Source organism: Drosophila kikkawai, chromosome X (genome assembly GCF_030179895.1).
Source record: "Drosophila kikkawai strain 14028-0561.14 chromosome X, DkikHiC1v2, whole genome shotgun sequence".
In the NCBI taxonomy this organism is placed as follows: Eukaryota; Metazoa; Arthropoda; class Insecta; order Diptera; family Drosophilidae; genus Drosophila; species Drosophila kikkawai.
Genome location: NC_091733.1, coordinates 14,573,809 through 14,598,487, shown reverse-complemented (window position 1 = coordinate 14,598,487; position 24,679 = coordinate 14,573,809). Strand labels below are relative to the sequence as shown.

The 24,679-nt window shown below is 39.6% G+C and overlaps 3 protein-coding genes and 1 long non-coding RNA gene across 5 annotated transcripts in view; 3 read left to right on the top strand and 1 right to left on the bottom strand.

Annotated features, from left to right (window-relative positions):
• CARPB (Carbonic anhydrase-related protein B) overlaps positions 1–24,679 on the top strand; it is a 58,977-nt gene that overhangs the window by 10,029 nt on the left and 24,269 nt on the right. Inside the window, exon 2 of the mRNA XM_017174815.3 lies at positions 5,481–5,828. Coding sequence (XP_017030304.1) covers positions 5,771–5,828 — 58 coding nt within the window. The 5' untranslated portion in view covers positions 5,481–5,770. The remainder of the gene's footprint in view (positions 1–5,480; positions 5,829–24,679) is intronic.
• Positions 759–1,613, top strand: LOC108080174 (bromodomain-containing protein 2-like). The gene is made up of 2 exons (XM_017174821.3): positions 759–892; positions 955–1,613. Exon 2 carries the CDS (start codon positions 974–976, stop codon positions 1,514–1,516), a length of 543 nt encoding a protein of 180 aa, XP_017030310.1. The 5' UTR covers positions 759–892; positions 955–973; the 3' UTR covers positions 1,517–1,613.
• Positions 6,956–7,746, top strand: LOC138929109 (uncharacterized). Its single transcript, XR_011445531.1, has 2 exons — positions 6,956–7,413; positions 7,462–7,746. It is a non-coding gene; the product is annotated as an uncharacterized lncRNA (long non-coding RNA).
• On the bottom strand, positions 23,300–24,163 carry LOC108080173 (bromodomain-containing protein 2-like). Of its 2 annotated transcripts, none has more exons than XM_017174819.3 (2): positions 24,033–24,163; positions 23,300–23,968 (listed from the first exon to the last, which is right to left on the bottom strand). In XM_017174819.3, the coding sequence occupies exon 2, from the start codon at positions 23,948–23,950 to the stop codon at positions 23,408–23,410; it is 543 nt and encodes a 180-aa protein (XP_017030308.1). In that variant the 5' UTR covers positions 23,951–23,968; positions 24,033–24,163; the 3' UTR covers positions 23,300–23,407. The 2 variants fall into 2 exon arrangements, with proteins under 2 accessions (XP_017030308.1, XP_017030309.1); XM_017174820.3 differs by having other exon boundaries at positions 24,027–24,106.

The following is a 24,679-nucleotide window of genomic DNA, read 5'->3' as shown; positions in this document are numbered from 1 at the left end:
TAATACATATACGTATTTTCCCCATACATTTTTCCACCCTCTCCCCCCCCCCCCCCCCCTGAAACTTTGTGCTCTTTTTGGCCATTTGCGTGTTCATGACGCAACATTTGCGGTTGTTTATGTTTTTGAGGTCGCATATCGTGGTTAGCCAATTGTTATGCGCATTTTGTTTAATTGCACACACACACACACACCACGCACACTCTAAAAACTCACACACGCACACTCGGTGATTGGTGCGGTGACACCGGCGTCGTCGTCATCGTCCGTTTAGGTGTTAATATTTCAATTAGCAGCCGTTTATGTTTACGTACGCGTAATGCTCCACGCAACTGTTACGCCAAAAGTCGTAACGTAACGTGAGAAGGCATACCATAACCATATATCCCCAGGAATGTCCCAACTTTTACGAGGCGCCGAGATTGCTGCAGTAACAGTGGAAAATCCGTTGAAAAGCGGCCAAAAGGGGAAAAGGGGGGATTTTGAATGGCCAAAAAATAAGTTGGGGAAGCCAGCAAATTAGTTTCGCCAACTTGGCCGGAAAGTGAAGTCTTCTAGGGCTGCAGAAAGTAATTAGGAGCGAAAATCTCCAAGGGATTAACTTGGGCTTCGGAAAAAAAGGCAGTAATATCTTGATTGGAAATTTTAAGGGTTTTTGAATTATTTAAAAAATAAATTTTTAACTGAATCCTAAACAATAATAAATAATTTTTGAATGTAGTTAAGGGTATATAAAAAATTGTATAAATCAAGGATACCCTTGAGCACAGTTTCTATATGATACGTCAACTCACCTTAGCACCTTTTAAGTTTCGAGAAACCAGAAAGATTAGTTTACTTCCAACTCCGAGCTGAAAGGTTGTGTGCTGTGAATTCTTAAAAATTAAAAAAAGTGAGAATAAAGTGTCCTTTTTTTTGTTAAATTTATTCTTTATTAATTCCTTGTACTAATAGTTCAATTCAATTACCAAAAATGCCTCCTTCTGATATGCCAAGACCTCAAGTTAGGGAGTTGATGCATCCGGTAAATGGAATCGTTCAGCCACCGGTTTATCCGCACCCAAAACGTCCCGGTCGCAAGACCAATGTCCTGGAGTCCTTCAAGCCCCTGCTGTCTGCCATTTGGAGAAAGCCCTGGGCTTTCTATTTCCACCACCCCGTTAACTCGATAACCTTGGGGGTGCCCCACTATCACACGGTGATCAAGCGGCCAATGGACTTGAACACCATCAAGCACCGGCTGGCCTTCAACTACTACTACCAGGCGGACGAGGCCATCGAAGATTTCAAGTTTGTCTTTGAGAATTGCCTGCTGTTCAACCTGAAGGGCACTGAGGTCCACACGGCGGGCCTGATGCTGAAGAGCTTCTTCTACGAACGCCTGGCTTTGATTGACTTAACCAACGAGGTGGAGGTGGTCGAGAAGCCCAAGGGGAAGAAGCGCAAGAAGGCAACTCCTGAGGGTCGTAAGCCAAAGATTCCGGCTAGGAAAGCTTTTCCCGACACACATTTTTAATAGATCTTTGCAAGTTTTGCAAGTTTGATTGAAGTTGTTCTCAAATCCAGTTTGAATGTGATTTATTTATTTTTTAAATAAATTTATATTCGATCTAGGCAAAGGGTTTTTACAGCCTCCCTCTTCCTCCTCCCATAAAATTCGAGGCGTTGTGGCAATCAAAGGTCTTCTGGTCGACTAATTTCCACATAAATTGAGAGTAAAAGCTCTCAGTAGCTTTCGATCCCTCAAGGAAATTGGTGTGGCATTCATGGTTTTGCACAGCCGGGGGAAAATGCCTGCACACAGGACATCTGTATGCATGTACTATATAGATTTTTAAAACATTTGGTTATCATTTTTATTATGAGTTGCAGAAAAACTTTTCAATAATGAATATGCAACAGTAAATGGCCGGTTCGCCGCATCTGTGTGTGCGTTTTTTGAACATTTTAATATGCATGGCAGGGCTCGACACATTGCAAAAATGAAAAGAACAAAGGCCGGAGGGTGGGGGGTGGCTGTGAAAAGCTGAACGGACTGGAAAAGAAAAACCGCCGGAGGCTTCGGCGTCAGCGTCGGCGGTGGCGGTGGCGGTGGCAAACGAAATAAATTTGTCAGCCATTGCAATATTCTTCGTCGCGGGCCGCAAATGAAACTGGAATGGAATGGCATCACGGGACCTGGTCCAGGACCTCGAACTGGGATCTGGTCAATAAATAAATACGCAAAAGTAGCGAGCGAGCGAGCGAATTTATATGTGAAAAATGCAATGCATACGCATACTCCTGCCCTGCTGAAATTGTGCATGAAAAATATGAAAAAGACATTTTCGGTTAACGTTTTACAGCCTTTTGCCAAACTGACAATAAATGTCATTTAGTTGTGGCTCCAGGACGAGGACGGGGGCTCCTGCTCCTGCTCCTGCAGCTGCTCAGCTGCATTGCAATGCCAATAAAATTTATTTCAAGCAAATTAAGAATCCAACGGCCTGCGAATGATTTGTGTGTGTGGCGTCCTTCGTCCTGCGGCTAATCGGAATATCCTTTGGGGCTTAACTACCATTTACAAGTTAAGCCCAATAGTCACTGGCCCCGAAATGAAATGAATTCAATAATTTAAGGCTTTCATCGGGCTGCTGGGATAATGGATAATATGCAGACTTGTTAATAAAGCTCAAGGACCGCATTAGCCTGGTTGTCAAATCCCCAATTAATACCAAAAAGTATGCAAGGGTCTTTATTATTTATGAAATGTATGCATTCAGTTTAAGTTTTTCCCCCCAAAAATGATTCCCTTCTGGCGGCGACTTATTAAAATTCAAATAAAATGTATGTGTAAACTGTGTGACAAATGCCTGAAATGCCAGATAAGGCTGCATTCAAATTGCATAATCCGCTCTATTGTTGGCTGCTGCCCTGGCTCCTGTCCTGCCCCTGAGGTCCTTCAATGCCTCCAAGTTTGAAAGTTAATTGAGAAAAGTGTAGTTTAATTTCTGGACTGACCGAATGTGGCAAATGAATTTTCACTTATCATTGCCAGCAGATCAAATGGAATGCACCGAGCTCTCTCTAACTTTTTGTTCGCATTTTTCTTCTTTGTAAAATATTTAAGTTTATGAAAATAATTTGAATAGGAACTAGGGCAATTTAGTTTTCAATTTATTTGTATAAAATAATAACAGAAAGGGGGGAAAATCTATGCAAGATATGTCTGGGCTGAGAAAATATTTTCTTTAAAATGAAATGTAATGTTTAGAGATCTTAATAGAAGAGTTTTCTTTAAAGAAAGTGTTGTTAGTTTTGCTAGAAAATGTATTTAAGTTAATTTAATATATTTTCCTAAGGTTATATATTTTTAAATAATTTAAATTTCAAGTTGTTTCTTAGTTGGTATTTAAAACAGATTTTTTGGATTTATTTTTACAAGTTTTAGACTTTATATAAATATTTTAAATATTTTTTTTAAGGGTGTATACTTGTAAGTATATTTATATATATTTTATATTTTTTTCCCCACTTTTTTATAGGTATTTTTTAATAGTTTTATATTAAATATTCCTTTTAAGAATCGCCTTTGCACTTGTATTATATTTTTTAAGGTTAAATATTTTCAAATAATTTTTTTTTGAAACCTTTGCTTTAATTATGTATTATTCTCATTTCAAAATAGATTTTTCTAATATTTGTAGTTTCAATTTTCCCATTGAAAATCTCCTTGGAATTCCAGTAGTTGCCTCACTGATGGCTTCATTAGCTTCGATCTGGCATTAACTTTGAAGCCCAAATGCAAACATGTGAGCCGGGGGGAAATTTTCAATTACGCTCGTGACATGACATAAAACGTAAATTAAGGCAGGGGAAGGAAAGCGGGAAGGCGGGGAAACCGAACCCCCCCCCCCCCCTGTAACGCTTGATTTGCTCTGACATAAGTGCCGGCGACTGCTGGCCCCCATTGTTGCCCGGCTGGCTCCTTATTGTTACGCCTACAGCGGAGCCATCCTGGCATTCCTGGCATTCGGCATTCAACATTCAACATTCGCCATTTGCTGCTCGAGGTTTTTCCAGCTCATTCTATACCCCTCCCTCTCCCCCAACCCGGAAAATGCGGGTACACGAGGCTATGTGTGTTGGACAACAGCGACGAGTGCATGTTAAGTGCCTTATTATCCTGTTTATGTAACCGTGCAGTTTTGTCCAAGAGCTGAGGGAGGGGGGGGAGGGACTCTACGCCTGTCCGACAGCCGGAAAAGCGAACGTAGAGCGGTCGGTCACATGTCCCCCTCTGCCCCACTCACCACTTTTCATGTTTTATTCAGGTCTAGTTTACAAATTGTCGCAACGGTCCCAGCACGAAGTGAAATGAATATTTTGAATACAAATAACTTTGAGGTGGACCCAGGAAAAGCGGCTCAATTTGCTGAGGAAAACTCGTTGCCCTTGGGCAGGGTTTTTTTCCCCAAAAATATAGAGAGATTTTCAAGTTCACTTGACTGCTAGACTAATTAAGAAATATTCTGTGAATTTTATATACTTTTCTTAGACATTTTCCCTCATCGATTGATTTATATATGCCTTTTTTTTAACTTCGATTAGCAGCTGCTGTAAAGTTTTTTCCCCTGATTAAATTGGCCGAGTTTTCCACCTGGCAGGTGCATTTATCATGATTTAGTTTCGAAGGGAAAGCCGGTGGTAAGAACTCCTTGGGCAACTCCACTCCCGGGCATTGGCACTCGCTGGAGCACTTTAGTGCAGGCTAATTACAAAAAGTGAAAACACAATTCATTTTGCTTGTGGTTTATGCGTTTTCCTTGCCATCGCCGCCACCCACTTTTCTTCCGCCTCTTTTCCCCTCTTTGCCCCCCTCCGCCCCACTTCCTGCTGGCTGCGTTATAAAAATGTTTATGGCTGACGTTTGTTGCCATAAAAATGCGAAGTTGTCGGGGGCTACCGTTGCGAATGCGATTACTTGACGACCAGAAAGGTCACTCAGCCGTGGCCATTGTGTTGTCCTGTTGTTGTTGTGTTGGAACACCACACACCATCACACCCCCTCCTGGTCATGTATGTGTGTGTGTGTGTGTGTGTGTGTGTATTCGCTCTGTATTTATGGCATTGTGTTTGTTAATAACATTTGCAGCGAGTGCATTCCATCTCTGACGTAATGCCTCCAAGGGCCTCGGAGCCTTTATGGCTAATACAAATGCTACCGCATACCCTGTACAAGAAGTTAGAGGATACTAGGTGATCTTGATTGATTTGTTGACTATTTAGATCTCATATTCTTTTAGTTGTTTATCTTTGAAAACCTTTTAAAAATATTACTTAAATTTCCAATAATTACAAACCAATTACCTATATTTGTAAGAACTTTAACTAGGTATAACTCAAGTCCAGACTCACCTGGAGCATTGTCCTAATTAATTTAAGGCCGCCTCAGAATCCTGGCAGCTCTCACTCATTCTACCCTCTTGGTTTCTTTGCAGTTCTCTTGGCTGTGCAATTACGCAGAATGCCGTTTGCCTTTTAAGTTTCCCATAGTATTCGCCCCGATCGGACGGAGTGGAAAAGCCTGGAAGCAGCCTGGGAGCAGCGGAAAAACGGACGTTAAGCAGGCGAGCTCCTCGGTGGCATTCCCCCCTCTTCCCCTGACAGTGGCAGCAGTAAGTTACGGGCCAAGTTTCGCTGGATCCGGAGTCGGACTTGGACTTGGTGTCGGTGTCGGAGTCAGAGTCAGAGACGGAGTCGCGTTGGCATAACTCAGAGCTGATGAAATATGGAGCTGCTGCAGGCCCTCTGCTGCACGCTGCTCCTGCTACTTACCCGGATGCAAGGTGAGTCCTGCGACGAGTGTCCTACCCAGAAAATTAATATTTGCAAGCCCTGCTGTTGGCGCCTGCTTTGATCTAGTCGAAAAATTGAATAATTTGCCCCATTCTCAGTCCCACCTCCCCCTCGTCAGGTGGCACACAGGTAGCTCAGGCTGGGGGGGCGGGGACTTCCTTTTGGGGTCAGTGTCAACCGTGTCAACGATATGCGATATGCAAATTTCCCCATCAACCTGACACGAGCTTGCATAACTTGCAGCACTGCAAGTTGGGCAAACAACAAGTAGAGCCAACAACATCAACATCAACATCAACAGTACACTGAACAAAAACTAGGGGTATATTAAAGAGAGAAAATGTGTGAGAATATTTACAAACAAAGCTATGTATTTTTGTTGTAAAAACTAAGCTTAAAATTGAACTTTTGTGATTTATAAAATCTAAAATATTAGGTGCCCTATTTTTTGCTCAGTGTAGTACCTTTAGTCACGTTCTTCCCTACAAGTTTCCTGTGCATTTGCCCCACTGTCTTATCAATGCCACAGATCTGTCACCGTAAATTCCACATTAATTACAGGCAATGCAAGCCACCACCCACCACCCACCACCCACCTTCTGGCTCAGATAATGTTCAACAGAATAAATAAATAAATTGCAGAGCCAGAAATTACCAGAAACGGATGCAAGTGGCCAAAAAGTTTTGCACATTAATCGAGGCTACTTAGGGGCCCAAAGGAAAATCGCCCATTTCCCTGGGCATCTTCATTTGCATTGGTCAATGAAAATCAGAATCGATAAATGCAAATGTAGCAAAGTTTTTAGCTCAAAAAAGGAAGAGAATTCCATTTCAAATTTGATCAAATTTTAAATTAAACAAAAAAAAAAAAAAAAAAACGATGGCAAATGTCAGTTAAATATTGAACAATTTGCAGGCAACAAAAGGCTTAGAATTCAAAAGGTTTTTGCAATTTTAATGCTTGAATTTTTAGGTAAAATTTACATGAAAATATTAAAAGAATATATTTCGAGCTATACATGAGACAAACTAATATTGAAAAGGTTTTTGGGAATTAAGAAAATTGTTTTTCTAAATGAAATCGCTTCTTACAAATCAATTTAGCCTTGATTTTGAACTTTTTGGTTCAACAGCAGGCTTTGAATTCAATATCTTTGCTTGAAAACCCATCTCAGATTCAGTGAACGTTCGCTTGGCATTAACTACGAAAGCAGTTTCTCTAGAAAATCCTATATTTTCATCAGTTTTTTCCAAAAATTGTTCCGTTTTTCAATCAATTTTGATTATATATTTTGGTTTTTGCACAATGTGTATTGCCCCCAAAAAGACACAGCTTGTGCCCAAGGATATTGCAGATATCCAAGCTCGCATTGAAAATATCCTTCATAGAATGCAGCAAATGGAGATGAATCTGCAGTTAATTGGGGCTTCCATCGGGCAACTAGAAAACTTAATTTGGGATCGCGAAACCGCTATGCCGGCAGCAACACCGGAGGGTGATGACACTGATTTACCAGAGGAGGATTCTGATCTACCAGAGGAGGGTCCTGAGGTACCAGAAGAGTAATGCGTATAGTATGTTTTATATACCAAGAGATTTTTCGATGTTTGTAGAATCATAAGATTATTTTTCAGAGAAATTTTAGTTGGGTGACCTTCCGCCGACAGACTCATAAGAACCTGCAACTGTTAAATATTTACTAAAAATATATAGAAACCATATAAAACGTATATATACTCTATGTGGGAAACTATATTATATAGACAAATATATGGCCGGCGGCAGCAGGAAAATTCAGTCTGAGAACACGTCGGAAAAGGCACGAAAACTAGAAGAGGAAGAGCCCCCCCCCCAAAAAAAAAACTAAAAAGCGTAGAAAAAAATAATAAAAAAACATGAGAAATATATATATATATATATATATATGTATATATATATGTATATATGGGGGGTTGAAAAAACGAAAATATCACGAAGATGAGGAAGACGAAAAAAATGCAAAAAGGCTGGGGAAAAAGAAATGTTCATGCAATAAATTCACGTTGAAATTTTGCAATAGTTGCGTCTGCGAGTTGCAGCAGTAAACGCTCGAGGAGAAGTGGCAGTGGGTGGTGAGAGGAGGAGCTTGGGAAAATGCCCCTGCAAAATCCAACCGAAAAAATCCCCTCACTTTGAGTGGTTCCTGCTGCTGCTTAATTTTGCAGCGCCTCTCCTGTGCTTAAGTAAACTTTTCCTGGGGTTCCTGGGGCTGCATCGGTTGCGGAAAAGCGGGCGGGGTGTGGGAAAAACTAGGGATTTTCCTCGACTGGCCAGCGATAAGCAGGCCGTTCTCCCCCTCAGACTCTCTCTCTCTCGGTGCACAATTTTTGTTTGCCCCATTCGATTAAACTAAACATAAATTTCATGGACGATAAATCAGCCGTGAGCGTTGGGACAGTTGCACCTGCAGCTTGCAGCTTGCACCTGAGCTAGGTAGCCAGCCACTCCACCCTCCCCCCCTCCGCTCCAGCACGTGTGGGAAATCAAAAGAGTGCTGCCGGACAGGGTAAAGTGGAGTTAGAGGGTGCTCTTGCCGGGCCTAATAAATTAATTCGCGCTCAGCGAAATGGCTTAAGTAATACCCCACCTCGGCAGACTTCACAGCCCACGTCCATGTCTACTTACTCCCCATAAAAATCAAATGGGGTATGCGAAATTGAAGAAACAATTTAGGGAATGATTTTTGGCTGCAGCTGTCGGTTCGTGTTGGAAATAAACAAAAATTAAAAAAAAAAAAGTAGAAAATAAAGCAGGCTAGCAGCTGAATTTAGAAGTCAGAGTTCAGTGCCCTACAGTGGCTAACAAAAGAGATTTTCACAAGCATTTAAAAACATATATTTTGAGCTTAAGTGGTTAGGTTTTTAGTTAATTTGTATTGAATGTTTAGTAAACACATTAGCATCTGTTTCTTTTGGTTTCAATTACTTACCTTTTTTTACTTTAATTTTTAAGTAATTTTAGGTCAAACTTTTAAGCTTTTTATAATCCAAATTCTTAATCTTAAATACTGGTTTAATTTTATTTACTTCTTATAATTTAATCTCTTTAATTAAAATACTCATTTTATTATATTTAATTTTTCAATAATTTCAAGTCCACTTTTTAGGCCTTTTTAACTACAATTTTTTTTATCTCAAATGCTTACTTTTTAGTTTTTTTTGATAATTTCAAATCCAACTTTATAGCTTCCATTTAATTCCAGCAACTTATGACACTGACTCCTTCTTTTTCGCTTTAACAAAAAAAAAAAAAAAAATAAATCTATAAAAATAGTTGATTCTTTTAGAGCAGCTTACCTGCGCTTTGGTGTATTTTTATTTAATTTTTGTTTGGCCCACCAGTCGGCTACGTAATGTGGCACGTAGCTATCTGAACATGGCAGGCGCGCGAGAAGGGGGTAAATAGGATCTTCTGGCTGGAGCTAGAGGGAGGGGCAGGTGGAGGGGAAGGGGAAGGGGGAGGTAGAGGTGGAGAGGGGTCTTGTTTGCTCCTCTGCAATGGCCAACAGTAGCAGCAATAACAACAACTACAACAAGGTGGGAGAACATGAAAGCTACGCCATTTTCCCCGGGCTGTCTGTGCCCGTGCCTGTCTGTCTGTGTGTCTCTCTGTGTATGTGTGTGTTAATGCTAAATTAAGTTGCTGCACGTCGTAGCCTATATGTATGTATGTATGTATGTTTGAAGAGAAAATAGGAAATTTTGGGTAGGAGGCTGCCCGCCTGTAATCCCGAAAACATTAAACTGGCCGCGTCAGGACATTGATTTTCGCTTTTGCCCAATATTTAGCCAGCTTCTGCTCCTTATCTATGTATGGTAAGCTGATGCTGGATATATATACAGACATATACCTATATATATTGTCTTCCTTTTCCTCTCTCCCCCCACCCCCCTCTCGTTGGTGGTGCTTTTGTGCAAATGAAAATTCAATTTGAAATGGAAATTATACTTTTTCTTTAGTTATTTTCGCATTGTTGTTGCTTGTGCTTTTGTGTATTCCCAGCCAGTTTTTTGTTCTTGTTTTTCGGTCTTAGTTGAGATTTTCCTTCTATATATACACATATGTGTGTGTGTGTGTGTGTGTGTATGTGTGTGTGTGGAAAATCTCTTCGATTGTGAGTTTGGACAGACTTCAAAAAAATTCCAGATGGAAATATGATTGCCAAACTGTTTCACACAATTGCCACATTGATTCTGAAAGAATTACCTTTTTTTTAGAGAGGTTTTTAGTTTCAAAAATAATTTTTTTAATTTAGTAACTAAACGTTTTTAATATTAAGAAAAATATATAATAATAATAAGGAAAAAATATTCTTAATAATTGCCTTAACGATCCAAAAAACTTCTTAAATTTTCCCAGAGTTTTCACCTCCAATATTGTCCTCTCTCTCTCCCTCGAGTCAACTGAATTGTTTGGCCAAAAACAATGGCCAGCAGCTTGTGCCCCGGCCGTCGCCGGGTTTATGGTTTATTCATTGAGTTAATCAGCGAGCGAGTGAGAGACGACTTCTCATGCATGACCAATAATCCTCGAATGGAGACATAAAACAATGGCCCACGAGCATAACATAATTTCCAGCACTTAACCATGGCCAAACTGCTGGATGCTGGATGCTGCAGCAATTCCCCTTTGTCCACTCCGCTCATCCGGTTTTTGGCCTCGACGGGTCATGCATTTTTCCGCTTCGCTTGTTTTCAAACTGATTTCAATCTGTTTCTGCTGTCTTTCGATCTTCCTTCCTTCCTTCCTTCCGGAGGGGCGTTATGCCCCTCCTTTCATTGTTTCATTGTTGCCAAAAGTCGTTGCTGCTGTTGTTGTCCTGGTCATCATCATCAGCCTCATCGTTGGCATTTTGCTTTCAATTTGTGGCCAGAATTGAAAGAGAAAACAACCCTTCAAGACGATGTCCTCAGTTCCATTCCCCCAAATCGCTTAAGTTGCCAGGCCTTGGCTCGCTAATGAAAAGCCACCGTCCGAAAAGGATGATGTTACACTTTTATTTTCTTAAGAAATTGTTGCTAAATACACGTAAAAAAATATAAAATATATCTTTACAAGTTTTGAGAGCAGGAATAAGCACAAGTCATAAGTTTGAGAGTTTTTTATGTTAATTTTTTTTGTATATTTATTATTTTTGAAGAGTCTTTCGAACGAATAAATAATTTAAAAATATTTTACAATAATGACTCCATCAAATTTATATACTTCATCTTCTAAGTTCTTCTAGTTTCCTTTTCTTTTTTGTGAATCTTCTTCATTTGCTGCTATTTTTTCTCAGTTTTCTTGCTTTTTTTTGGGTTGAACAATGAAAATTAGCAGGAGAAATAATCAAGTGCAGTTTTAATTTGCACAATGCCCCGCCAGCTCCTTTACCTCCTTCTCCTCCTCCTCCTCCTCCCTGACAGCCAACCAATTTTCCTTCTTCTCCTTTTTTTATTTTTTTTTTCATCCTTGTGGCCCCTCTACGCCTCTAAACCGTCATTTGGCTGGAAACAAAGGATTCGCAGAGACAAAGGCCCGCCAGGACGCTTCTTTCTTTCTTTCATTCTTTTCTTGGCTCTTTTATTGTTGTTGTTTTTTTGCACAATATTCAAGAGATTTTTTTTATTTTTTTTGTGTCTCTGTTTTGGGTCCAGTGCGGTCACAAATAATTGGCCCGATGCCGCTTTGACGTTTAAATTTTATTGAATGGCAGCTGCAATTGGCAGTTGGCAGTTGGCAGTTTGCTGGCCGAGAGAGTCCTCAGACCTTCGTTTCCAGTTGAGTTCTAAGCTTTCGCTTAATTGTTCCCAATGGCTGGAACAATGGCAGGGCAACAATGGTTGCCGGAAGCGGAAATGGAGAGAGAGAGGGGTGCATAATTCTTTTACGCCTCATCGATGCGAGCGGGAGAGAGAGAGGGAGAGAGAGGGAGAGCGAGAGAGAGGGTAGTAGTGAGTTGGAGCGTGCAAAAACTTGGCTAATAAATGATCCTGAAAAAACACTAGTCAGCAAGAGAAATGTTAAGGGTAAAGAAATTAAAGGAATTTTTAAAATTAATAAATAGTACGATTATACAAATAAAATTAATTTAAATTATAAGAGAAATATTATGGAAAAAGAAATTATAGGAATTTTAATATTTATGAATACAATTATAAAAGAAAAAAATATTTAAAAATTACATTTAAGCTTAAAACAAACCATTAAAGTTAATATATTTATATTTAAAAACACTTTTCATATATTTTCAATATCTAATTTCTATTCTAAAAATAATTTATATACAAAACAAATATCTAAAATATCCTCAGCCATATATAATTTTATGCTGACTAGTGTAATTGTGCCAAACTGCCAATAGAGCCCACACATGTGCATTATTTACGCCTCATTTGCCCCGCTGCCTTCGGCTTTGGGGCTAATTTGCCTTTTAAAGTGCGACAGCATTTTACGCTTAATTTGGCATTGATAACATTTCACCCAAGACACCTGTTGTGTGTATGTGTTAAGTGTGGGTGTGTGATATGTGGGCCCTAGGTACCTACATACATATATGTGACCCTAAAAGCGGCCTACACATTTTTCAACTCAGCTCACAAAGGCATTTCAGACGCAACAAGAACGACGTACAAAAAAAAAGGAAAACAGCAACAATCATAACAATAATCATAACAAAATGCGAGAAACCGTCTGAAGTGGCTCCCCTGTAACAGTAGCCCCTCGTCAGGTGATGTCCATAAACAAGCCTAAAGACGGGGCACAGTGGGGCCAAGAAAGACAAATTTATCACAATTGGCATAGAAAAAATATAAATATATAAAACAATTATAAAATAAATACCTTTACAAATAAATTAATATTAAAATATATAATAAATAAACAAAATTAATATGTTTATGAAAAATATTTAATAAATAAATTAATAAAATAAATTAAATGAATAAAACAAAATAAATAAATCAATAAATAAATGTATCAAAAAATATATAATTAAAAATTAAATTTAAATAATTAAAAATCAATAAATTAACTAAAAAATAAAAACAAAAACTATTTATAAATATATAAATTATAAGAAATGAGAAATAAATAATTAAATGAGTAAAATATAAATAAATAAATACAAGATTTTAAGTTTACAATGATATAAATATATAATATCAATGAGTTAAAAATAATTAAACTAATAGTTAATAAATAAGTTGTAATATTTTTGTATTTAAATCTTTAATATATATAAAAAAAATAATTAAATAATTAATATTAAATATTCTTCGATTTGCGAAAATTCTTTGCTTTTCACTTTTAAATTCGCTCTTTCTAATTATTTTTCATTTTATTATTTCAACTCTCGTTCCACTGTGCATAGAAAAGGGAATCTGGCTGCCTGACATTGATACGTCGCCCAGTGCGTGCTGCTAAAATTTTATGATGTGGGGGAGGGGCCAGGCGGCACTTACCAACCCCCCAAACAGCCGCCCATGGAATTTACCAACCCACCAGTACACCATCCTCCTTCTCACCCGCGAGAGGTTTTCCCGGGGGAAATGGGCCGCCCAGGTGACGGCAAATTGATGCTGTTATTGTCAACGGGCGTTCGTCCTGCGTCCTTCGTCCTTCGTTCGCGGGGGCCGGGTGACGGGTGGGTGCCAAAATGCCAAACGCTGTCAACTGTCATTTTGGGGGCTCCCTTATCGAGGCGCCGTCTCTTTCGGGGCTTCGTCGTCACTTTATGGAATTTCCACCTCTCCCCAATGGCCGTGTCATGTCAGGCGGCCATAATCATTGACATTCATACATAATGGACTCATTGATATTCGCTGGCAACAACAAAAGGTCAAGTGGTCCGGAGCCAGACCCCTCCTCCCGCCTTTATTGTTGTTTCCCTCTCGTTGGGGTCATAACCGTAATTGCCAACAAAACGAGTGATTAACCTGACAATACGCTGGCTCGCACGCACACATGCCGGAATGCACTGGACACGGCGACACGCCCACCTTTTGCCCTTTGACCTTGCCCATGGGCGAAGCCTTCCCCTTACATTTGAAACCCTCCCCCGAGAGGCGCCCCTGCGCTTTCCTTTCGTCCTAAATGCACTTGCATCTCATATTTGAAAGTGTGCGTTTTTAGAGAAGGACACTTGTCGTGTCACGAGGGGTTTTTAGAGACACAAATTAATATTTAAATAATTGAATTTAAATATTTAAAGTACAGATTTATGGAAAATGGGTATAGGTATTCTATGAATATTTTTACAAAATTTTTTTAAATAAATAAATAAAATAAATAAATATTAATAATAATAAAATCATAGAGTAAAAAACAAGAACTCTTATACCTTTCCTAATTAGTTAAGCAACATTAAAGTTGTGGCAAAAATTCGATCACGTGGCCACCTCTAGTGGTAAGTGTAGTGTGCAAGGGAATGACTTTGACACGGCACTATGGCACACAATGGGAAAAGCTAAAGGAAAAGCTGTTGGAAGAGCTGAAGGAAAAGCGGTTGCCCTGGCAGGTCAAACAAGAGAGTCAGCCAGCAAGTCAAGAGGCAGGGAAGTAGGGTAAAGAGTCAGCCCTGAAGTAAGCATTTAAACCAAACATTAAATAAAAGTGTCGTCCATAAAAACCACACATAGAGGGGGGAAAAGCTGTGGAAAATTAGTTGACAAAAACCAAGAACTTTAAGAATGTGTGTTTTACTACAATGTATGATGTTAAGATTAATTTAATTTAATGTAATAGGAAAATGCAAGGAAAGGTAGCTCTTAATTGAGAAGTTACTTTTGAAGCAGCTGGAATTTAGCTTCACTTAAATTTCCTTAAAACTTAGAACCCAATTACCTGAATTTTCCAACTCTAAAAATCTTAAATATTTCCTCTTATTTGTTCTTAAAAATTCATGTTACTTGGCCAAGTTGAATTTAAATTTTTGGATGGCTGCTGCTCTTGCAGTTTCATCTCAACCTGATGGGTGTTGCTGCTGCTGCTGTTGCCTTTCATTTCCATTTTCTGGCCAATTACGATTTGTTAGGGCCATAATTTATGCAGCATTATGCTGCATTATTAACCGACTCAATTATTGAGTGAGGCGGCTGGCTGCAGTTGCAGTCGATGCATTCCAGGCCATTAATTATTCGTTGTGTGTGTGTTGGGGGAAACAAAAACCGATTTGCGCCTTAATTGCCGGCTGAGTTTCACTCGCTTTTCTCACCTGTCAGCGCCCCCTTCCTTCTGTATTCGTTTTTCCTGCCTTTCCTGCTCCATTTCAAAAACGTCCGTGAGGCTAGCGAGCAAATCACTCAAAGCGGATCAGAGTCCAGGCTCTCTTCGCTTTGATTTCCCGAACCAACGAATTATTGAGAAGGCAAAAAAAAGGCAGCAAAATCTTGCCCTGAGATTGGCAGCCGATTGAAAGAAGTCTGACAGCCCTCACGAAAATAAGAAAAACACAAAAAAAAAAAAAAAAAAACTAAACAGGGCAGAAGAAACTAAGTTTTCTCTCTTGCCTTTGGTTTCCCCAGAAGAGTTGGTAGAAAAACTATTTCTAAAATATTTAAAGTGGTGCCTTTTTGTGCTTTTTGGGTTACTAAGGCTTTAAGTTGGCCCACAAAACATGCAAGAGTTTTTCATAATTTTTCCCAAAGTTTATAAACTTTTTCCCTTAGAATTGTTAGTTCATTGAAGTGAGTAATTGGCTAATGTTTTGATTTTTTTGTAGTTAATAATTTGTATTTCTTAATTATTAGTTTATTTATTAATTATTTTAAAAATTCTTTAAGCTTTGGGGAGTCCTTTACATTTATTTTTTAATTAAAAACAATTTTCAGGATTTTCTTACGACTTGCCAGTGATCTTTACAACTTTTCTGGCTGCCATATAATTTATATATATTTTTGTGGCCTCTTTCTGTTTTTTTTTTTTTTTGGGTCGTAAAACTGCTTATCAAAGGCTTATCTTTGTGTTTCCTCTATTTTTCATTGGATTCCTTGAAATTAATTTCCCCAGGGCAAGCATAAACGAAGCCAAAATGCAAATGAAATTCGTTTATTTAATTTGGCTACCTAATTCACCCCCTAAGCCCCTTGGCCATGCCCCCATCTCCACACTGTTGCAGGTGCAGCGGCATGCGTGACGAGACCAGGAGTCAAAGTTTTGCCCTTTTTCCTCTTTGCCGTTTTCCTATTTTCCCGTTGCACGTGCAACTTTGTGGCTTTTCAACGCCTTGGACCTCTGCATTTTTGGCCCACTTCCCCGTCTTACCATTTTCCATTTTCCGAGTGTCGAGTGTGTATGTGTGTGTGAGTGTGAGTGTGTCTTTGAGGCAGTTAGAAGCTAAATTAAAATTACAACTTTCTGACTGCACGTTGACGATGTTGCAATGTTTGCGTGTGCCCCCAAAAAAGACAGAGAGCCTGAAAAGAAAAGCCAACGGAGAAAAAGAACTATATATGAAAGGATAGAAGATGGGAATGCCCTTAAATGTGATAAACCTTGAGAACAATATATAAATATACATAAATAAATAAATAAAAATATAAACAAATGGAAATTAAATTAAAAAAAAAATTATTATTATATTTTGAATTATTTATATAACAATATAAAAATTGCTAAGGTTTAATTGTTAATTTTTCGTGCTAAAAAGAGATTATTGTTAAGTAATTTAGCTAAAAGAGCTTTAAGTTATTATCTTAAATTAAATTAAATAAACTTAACTCCATAAATATTAGTTATAGATTAAATCAGATCTAATATAGCAAACAAAACCCCACTTTTCCACTTTACAAACTCCCCAATTAAATCCAAATACCCTACTCAAAAGGCAGAGTATCAAGAAAAGACTGCCTAATAAAATTGGCCCAAGTACGTTTTGTAAAAATGCCAAAAATTTGCTTGAGAAAATTTTCAACTTCCGGCACGAACAAGCTGAGTATGTGTGTGTGTGTGTGTATAGAGTAAGTATAACTCTAGTGTGTGTTGTGTGTACATGCCGTGTTTGTTTTTGGTAAGATTCGCATGCAAAACATGTGTAAAATTGAAGCATCGACTGGGCGAAAGGGCCTTTCCGCAGCGTCTTTTCCGCCCTATTTTCCACCTAACCCCCCAACCCCACCCCCTTACACAGTTTTCTTTTTCAGCCGTGGACGTGCCAACGTCATCGTCATTGGCCACTTTGGTCGAGTCCTGGTCTGGCCTGGCCAAGAGATATGCTTGGCTGGGCAAATTTAATAGCAATGCGATTTGATTTCCAAGTGTCTCTCTGATTCCGATTTTGATTCCGATTCCTATACCAAATCAGATTCCCAGTTACAGATTCCGATTCTGCTAACCGGGCTATAAATGTGGATAAAAAGTGATGACAACTGGCAAAAAAAAAAAAAAAAATTAACAGAGAGATCTCCCAGGGTAGTAAACAAACTGCATTAGAAGGTATTTACATACTTGTCTCTGGTGATTTGAAATTATTATTAGGGTCAAGTTCCCAAGTAAATACTGGAATTTTAAGAAATAGTGTTCATATTTTAGTTTTCAAGGCCTGATTTACACAACTTTAAACAAATTAAAGCCACTTCATTGGATATTTACCGAGTAAATGTATTGGGGCCACACTCTTTTTCCTTTGGTTTACAATATAAATAAGCAACAAGGTCATGGTGGCACCCATACAAGCAACAATGCCCACTGACACACACACAAACACACACACACATTTGCTGAGTTTTTGGCAAAAAATTGGCATAATTTCCTTTGGCTTTGGCAACAAATCAAGAGTATTCAAGGTGCTTCAACCACATTAGCGCCACCTGTGTGCGCTCAAAGGAACTAGCAGGCCACTTTTCCCGCTTTTCCTTGGATTTTCCCACCCAGCAGAGTGTAATGTAATTTTCAGCAGGGGGCGGGGCAGGCTGAAAAATCAGCAGACATCGATTTCTTGGGACCAAAACGAAACGAAATGAAACTGAAACGAAAATAAATGCCAATGGCTCATTTATCATGGCCACCCGCACACACATGCAACGGCACTGAGAGAAATTTTGTAGGTATTATTAATGAAAAAATTAAATATGTTATGAACAAGGAAAAAAAGGGAGGAGGAAAGTCGAAAACTTTGCAAAAATCATTCAGTTTTTGAGGGATTAAGTCTCTTTTTAACTGTACTTTAAATTTAGGAATTTGATGTTTCCCTTTTGGCATTCATTGTTTTAATTGTTTAAAATTAATTTAATGAATTTTTAATTTAAGCTGCTTTTTAATTTGGAAATACAGGAAATTTTAAGCTTAAAGTTCTTAAATAATTTAGTAAAACCCTCTGGAAACCATGTTCAAGGGCAAGGAAAAACCTTTAATAAATCTTAAATATATATTAAATATTTCTGCCAGTGCACACACTTTCTAACTCACACACACACACACTGGCCCAGCTTGGCCCCTTTAGGCCCTTGAACGTGGCAGCATACTTTGCAGCGCTCGCCGCAGAAGAAACCTCGGAGAAAAATGTGCCACGCGGCTAATGAAGAATGTGTGTTCTTCGTCGTTGCTGCGGGAAACTTTGCACCATCCAACCACCCTTCAAAAACCCAACCACAAGGCCACCCTCTGCCAGCCAACCCTTGCCCGACCTTCTGCCTCTCTCGTAATGATGATTTCAAAAGAATTGCAAATGTTTGGCCAACATTTTGCGGATGTCCCGCCAAGGTTTTTCCTCATTTTCCACCCACAGGAGGGAGTGGAAAGGGGTTAACTGCATTATGAGTAGAGCAGGGGAAAATCCGATTGCAGGGCTAAGTGAAAATTCATATGGAAAACATTAGCTGAAATCGAAGTGAGTGAAGTTGGAAAGTGAATAATAATTCCGGGACTATCCTTTGAATATATATGTATATATGTTACTGTATCGGATGAATAAGATTTGCTGCCAACGCATCTAAAAGTGAGTTCTTCGAGGTTCTCTCAGGGGGCATTCTATTTTCTTTCGGAAGGCGAGTCTAATGAATACAAATGAATACATTCAACTTGAACCCTTCAGCGGTCGAGTCGGCCTGCTGCTCGCTTGAGAGTTTCCAGGGTTCTCAGGAAACCCAGGAGCCAAGTCATCGCTGTGGGTATGGAGTGGGAAATACCCTAAAAAAGTAAATATTTAACAATATTTTTGACTTTTCCTTAATAGTATTTACTAGTTTAGTCATGAGTAACTTATTTACCTAATAAAATCGTATTGTTTTTTAATTTTCCCATACCTTTGGCTATCCTTAAACACCCTTTCTGGCATACCCTTGCTACCCTGTACAACAAATTCCAAGCCGCAACACGCTCAATGCCCATTTTAAATGGCTGCAGCCGAAAAGTGAACAGCAATTGGCAGGAGCTACACAGCCAGGAGAAGTGCCTGGCCTCACAAAAAAACAGGATGCAGGAAGGAGGCTGAAGGATGCTGAAAGGGGCCAAGGCAGAAGCAGCGGAAGAAGTGCAGCCAGTGAAAGTAGCAATTGGAGGCAACAATGGGTGGCAAAGAGGAGAAAGAGTGGCAGGAGGATGAGCAGTAGCAAGGATGAGAAGGACTCGGAGCCGGAGGAGCGTGCTTAAAGTTTGTGCACCCATTTCCACTTAGACTAATTAACTGCGCCGTCACTTGGCTGTTGCTGCTCCTGGTCCTGGTCCTGGTCCTCCTGCTGCTGTGCTGGATAGCCTGTCCATCCGTCCAGCCTTCCGTTCGTCCTTTTGGCCTGTCCACCGACTTCATATCGTCGACAGGCCACAGTGTCCCTAGAGGAAAATGTGGCAACAATTCCAGCTTAGCCAGGAGCTCAGTTTCATTTTCATTGACTTATCACGAATATATTCCTTAAAATGGTTTATAAATATTTATAGAATTATCTTTCAATTTGATTCATTTCAAAAATACATTTATTATTTAAAGAATTTATGGTAAATGCTGCTCTTAGGCTCTTTAATATTTTATTTCTTTAAAATAAATCTGAAAATTTCAATGGCAAATTCCCAAATCTCAACTTTAGCTGCAATCCGAAACGGGGACTCTGGCGACTCTCTGGACACTCTGGCGCCCCCCCGTTGATGTTGCGGTCATCCGGTCACTCAGCGGTGCAGCTGCAAGTGAAGCCGGAGACAGTCGAGCAACATCATTAAAACTCTTCAGTGGCTCGACGGGAGGCTGGGGGAGGGGGGTTGAAATGACACCAGAAATGGGGGGCGGCTCGCTTAACTTTTCACTGTTTGCTCCTCTTTGCTGGTCATTTTGGCAGCAGCAGCAATTTGAGTGGCTCCTTCTCTACTGTTTTCCCCTGGTTAGACACCTGACAGGACGATTGGTTTGGTAGTAACTCTGCTGGGTTATATATCCACAGATCCTTGCAGGCGCGCCAAAGTATGCAACAGAAATTTTGTGTAGGCAACCTTCATTTCTGTCCGGGGATTTTCATTGTGTCAGGTTTTCCACCCGTTCGTGTGGTTGTGTCGGTGTCTTGTGCAACCCAAATGAGTAGAATGTGTAAAGGCAACTTGACAATAATGAGTGCAGCAGCAACAGCAGCAACAGCAACAGCAGCAGCAGCAGCAGCATCATTTTGCCAAAGTTTAAGTGCAAATCTCGCCCAGGAAAGGTGGGCTGAGGGCAGAAGATGGCAAGTTGCCGCTCTCGGAAGCAAACAAGTAATGTCAGTCAGTTGTTCAGCCAGGTTTTTGGCACTGAAAAGAATATATTAGAGTATTTGCTAAGCTAGACATAAATGTTAAGTCCATCTAAGGTAAGAAAATGTGGCTTAAAACGGGAATTCAAGCTGTTAAATATTTTTATATTTTATTTTTAAATATAAAAGTTACTTAAAAACCAAGAAAAAATATTTTATTAATAATATCTATTATATTTTATCCTTAAATATTTATTCTAGTGTCTCTTTTGAGAGGTTTTCCTCCCAAATTTCCTTCTCCCGTCAAAAGGCAGTGGAAAATGTACTCTTACCTGACATTTCTCCTCTTTCTCTAACTCTTTTTTAGTGAAAAACTTTTGCTAATATTTAAGTGCAGCCTTTGCTGAGTTTTCTTCTACCTTTTGTTTATTTTGTGGGCTTATCGAGCGAATTGTTGGTGTAAAGGCAGAGCGATCACCGCCAAGGACTAAGCCTTACCACCTGTTGCCTAATGCAGGACTCGGGCTGCATCCCCGCTTTCTCTCAGTTTCTCAGCCTGGATGTTTCTTCATCGGCTTTTGCCACACAAGAGCCGGAGAGCTCACAAAAAATGCAAAGCCAAAGTGACTGCGGTTCCCCTACCTCTCACTTTCCTACTCTTAGGATGTACTTTCATCCTTTTTGACCTGGTGAAAATGGGTGCCAGGTGGAGGGGTAACGTTACAAAATGCATGTGCCAACTGAGTGCATGAGGAGCTCAGTTTTCCCGTTGATACTCTAAGGGAGTCAGGGTTAAAAAAAAGGTTCAAAAACTAAAACTAAGATCTTGAAAAAAGCCTTATAATATCAGTTATTTATTTTGTATAAATATATTTTTATAAAATATTTAAATTTATGTTTAGTATTTAGAAAGAGTAATCCCTTTTTACCTTTGAAAATTCGTTTTTCACAGTTTCCTTTCCTGTTTTTTGGTTATTGTTACTTTTGCCTGCTGACTTCTCGACTTCTTGACGCGCCTATTGACAGTTAGACTAGTGACAAAAGCTACAAAAAAAATAGCAACAAAAATAACAACAAAAAATAGCAACAAAAAAAAACAACATAAAACAGGAATATCAGCGGGTAACGAAATGAGCTCACAAAGTTTTCCTTTGCTTTTTTCGACTGGCTTTTCCTTCATTTTGTTTCAAGTCTTGTTTTTTTGTGTTTTTTGACAGGTGTTTTGCGTGCCATTTGTTACCGACACAAACACAAGGCACACACACACATACACTGAGGTATATGTGTCACTTGGGAGAGAAAAAAAGGGATCTGATAGAGGGGAAAACAATACAAAAAAAGACAGAAATTCGGGCACGGATTTCCACCAAAATATGTTCAATACTCTTGACTTCGTGAGTTACTAATCAATAATATCTAGTTTCTTAGTGGATTTGGGATGGAAAAACCCTATGCTATATTGCATTACATAATTTTTTAGGACATTTTTTGTTAGTATTAACACTTTTGGCAGTGGAGAGAGATATTGTTAGATTTCCTTTTTTTAAGTGTGAAAACTATATTCTACCTTTGGTATTACTTCAAACTGTTTTATTTTATTAATATTCTCTTTTGAAAACAAAGCCATTTTTATGTAGAATTTCCCTCTGTAGTATAAATTCCGCGCCTTTCTTGATTTTCCCCCGCGAAAACCTTTTAATGTGTGCAGAAAACAGGCCTCCTGCGCATTGGATTGATGTTTGATTATGGCCAAACCCCAAATACCCTTCCTCTATGTCCTTTTCAGCTCCTGCTCCCTGTCCTCCTCCGCTCCTTCTGCTGCTTTTTCCTTCTTTTTCATTGTGCAAATGCACTTAAAGCGCAAATGGAAATCGACAAAGCAAAAAGCAGAGAAACGACAGTGGAAAACGGGAGAACGAGGGGACTGGCCGCATAAAATTTTAGTACTGTGTACGTAATTGAAATGGCATTTACCATTAGCCAAGCGAAGGGCAACGGGAGTGCCAATGCTAAGGGGGGGAAACGGGGGTCAGGGGGCGTTGCCAAGGCGTGGCAGCGGACAGGATACACGGACACATGGACACATGGACTCAGGGACACACGGAAAGCAGAAACCGAGTCGACAAAACTTAATAAAAATCAAAGAACGAGGTGTGGCCCTCTGGCTCTGGGCAGAGGGGACGTGTGCTCGGCGGAAAATGGAAAATGGAAATGGTTACTTGAGCCAAACCAAACCGAGGCGAAGCAAAGCGAACGGAAGGCTACAAAAAATGAAATCGTAGCGATAGAAATTAAAAGCCAAAGCTGGCCACAAAAACACATCCAAAGAGGCGGTCAGGCTGACGAGCGAGCGACATTGATTGAAAGCTTTCACTTGCTTGCGCTTTTAAAAGCGAAACCACCGCCATGTTCCTCCAGATCTCCCCCAGCCACATACGTATCCCTCTCTCCGGATTTCAGCGAACACGCCTTGGGCTATTTGCATATTACTATGCCAGATCCAAGCCCCTCTTTTGTTCATAAAAATCAAATGAATTAGGAGCAGCCAAGGGATGGGGGATGTGGAAACACAGGGCAGTCAATTAAAATTGAAATAACTATTCACCATTTGAATATTCAAAATATTCAGAGACCAGAGGGATGTTGATGGCGATGTGGAGATGTTTGTAAGCAATTAACTCGACAAGGACATGGCGTATACGTAATGTTGTGCAAAGCAATTAGGAGATTTGAATCAATCACTTTGATTACTATTTACTTGAGTACATCTACAAAGGAAGTATATTATTATTACTATTATTCCAAGAATTCAACTATAAATTTATTTAAAAAATAAATAAATCGTATTCGAATTGTATTTGAGAACTGCTTCAATCAAACTTGCAAAACTTGCAAAGATCTATTAAAAATGTGTATCGGGAAACGCTTTCCTAGCCTGAATCTTAGGTTTACGACCCTCAGGAGTTGCCTTCTTGCGCTTCTTCCCCTTGGGCTTCTCGACCACCTCCACCTCGTTGGTTAAGTCAATCAAAGCCAGGCGTTCGTAGAAGAAGCTCTTCAGCATCAGGCCCGCCGTGTGGACCTCAGTGCCCTTCAGGTTGAACAGCAGGCAATTCTCAAAGACAAACTTGAAGTCTTCGATGGCCTCGTCCGCCTGGTAGTAGTAGTTGAAGGCCAGCCGGTGCTTGATGGTGTTCAAGTCCATTGGCCGCTTGATCACCGTGTGATAGTGGGGCACCCCCAAGGTTATCGAGTTAACGGGGTGGTGGAAATAGAAAGCCCAGGGCTTTCTCCAAATGGCAGACAGCAGGGGCTTGAAGGACTCCAGGACATTGGTCTTGCGACCAGGACGTTTTGGGTGCGGATAAACCGGTGGCTGAACGATTCCATTCACCGGATGCATTAACTCCCTAACTTGAGGTCTTGGCTTATCAGAAGAAGGCATTTTTGGAATTTAATTGAGCTATTAGTACAACGAATTAATAAAGAATAAATTTAACAAAAAAAAAAGGACACTTCACTCTCACTTTTTTTAATTTTTAAGAATTCACAGCACACAACCTTTCAGCTCGGAGTTGGAAGTAAACTAATCTTTCTGATTTTCAAAGCTCAAAAAGGTGATATTTGATCTGACGTATCGTATTGAAGCTGTGGTCAAACGTATTCTTGATTGATAGAAATTACTGAATATAAGCATTGGTTGTTTAGAAAGCGAAAGAAGCAAGCTTTGCTTTAAGTTGATTTGAAATTTTATAGATTTTCGTAGGAAGAAAGAAACCTTTATCGAGGATCAAGGATCAGGAAGGACTCTACTCTATTAATTATACCCTTAGGTCTTGGTTCCTGTAAACACGGAAATAATATAGGATAGGATTACATTTACAAAACCCCTCTCTCTCATTATGATGTGCCCACACACATTCATATCACTCTCTCCCTTCATATAATTCAGTTTTGAGACCATATCCTTGCTGGCCAACAAATTTGCATATGTCTCCGAGGAAGGAAGCCTTTTTTCGTGGTATATATATTATGATAGTGATAGATATAATCAAGTTGGGCAAACATCAACAAAATATTAAGTTACCCGCGGGCGCACACGGTCGGTCGGGTCTCATGTTGCCCGATGACTCGATGTCCTGGTATTCGTCTGGCGGTGCTCCACAACAACAAA

What these genes read in the sequence shown, in the direction of transcription:
- LOC108080174 (XM_017174821.3), top strand. Translation starts at nt 974, where the DNA reads ATGCCTCCTTCTGATATGCCAAGACCTCAAGTTAGGGAGTTGATGCAT.
- LOC108080173 (XM_017174819.3), bottom strand. Translation starts at nt 23,950, where the DNA reads ATGCCTTCTTCTGATAAGCCAAGACCTCAAGTTAGGGAGTTAATGCAT.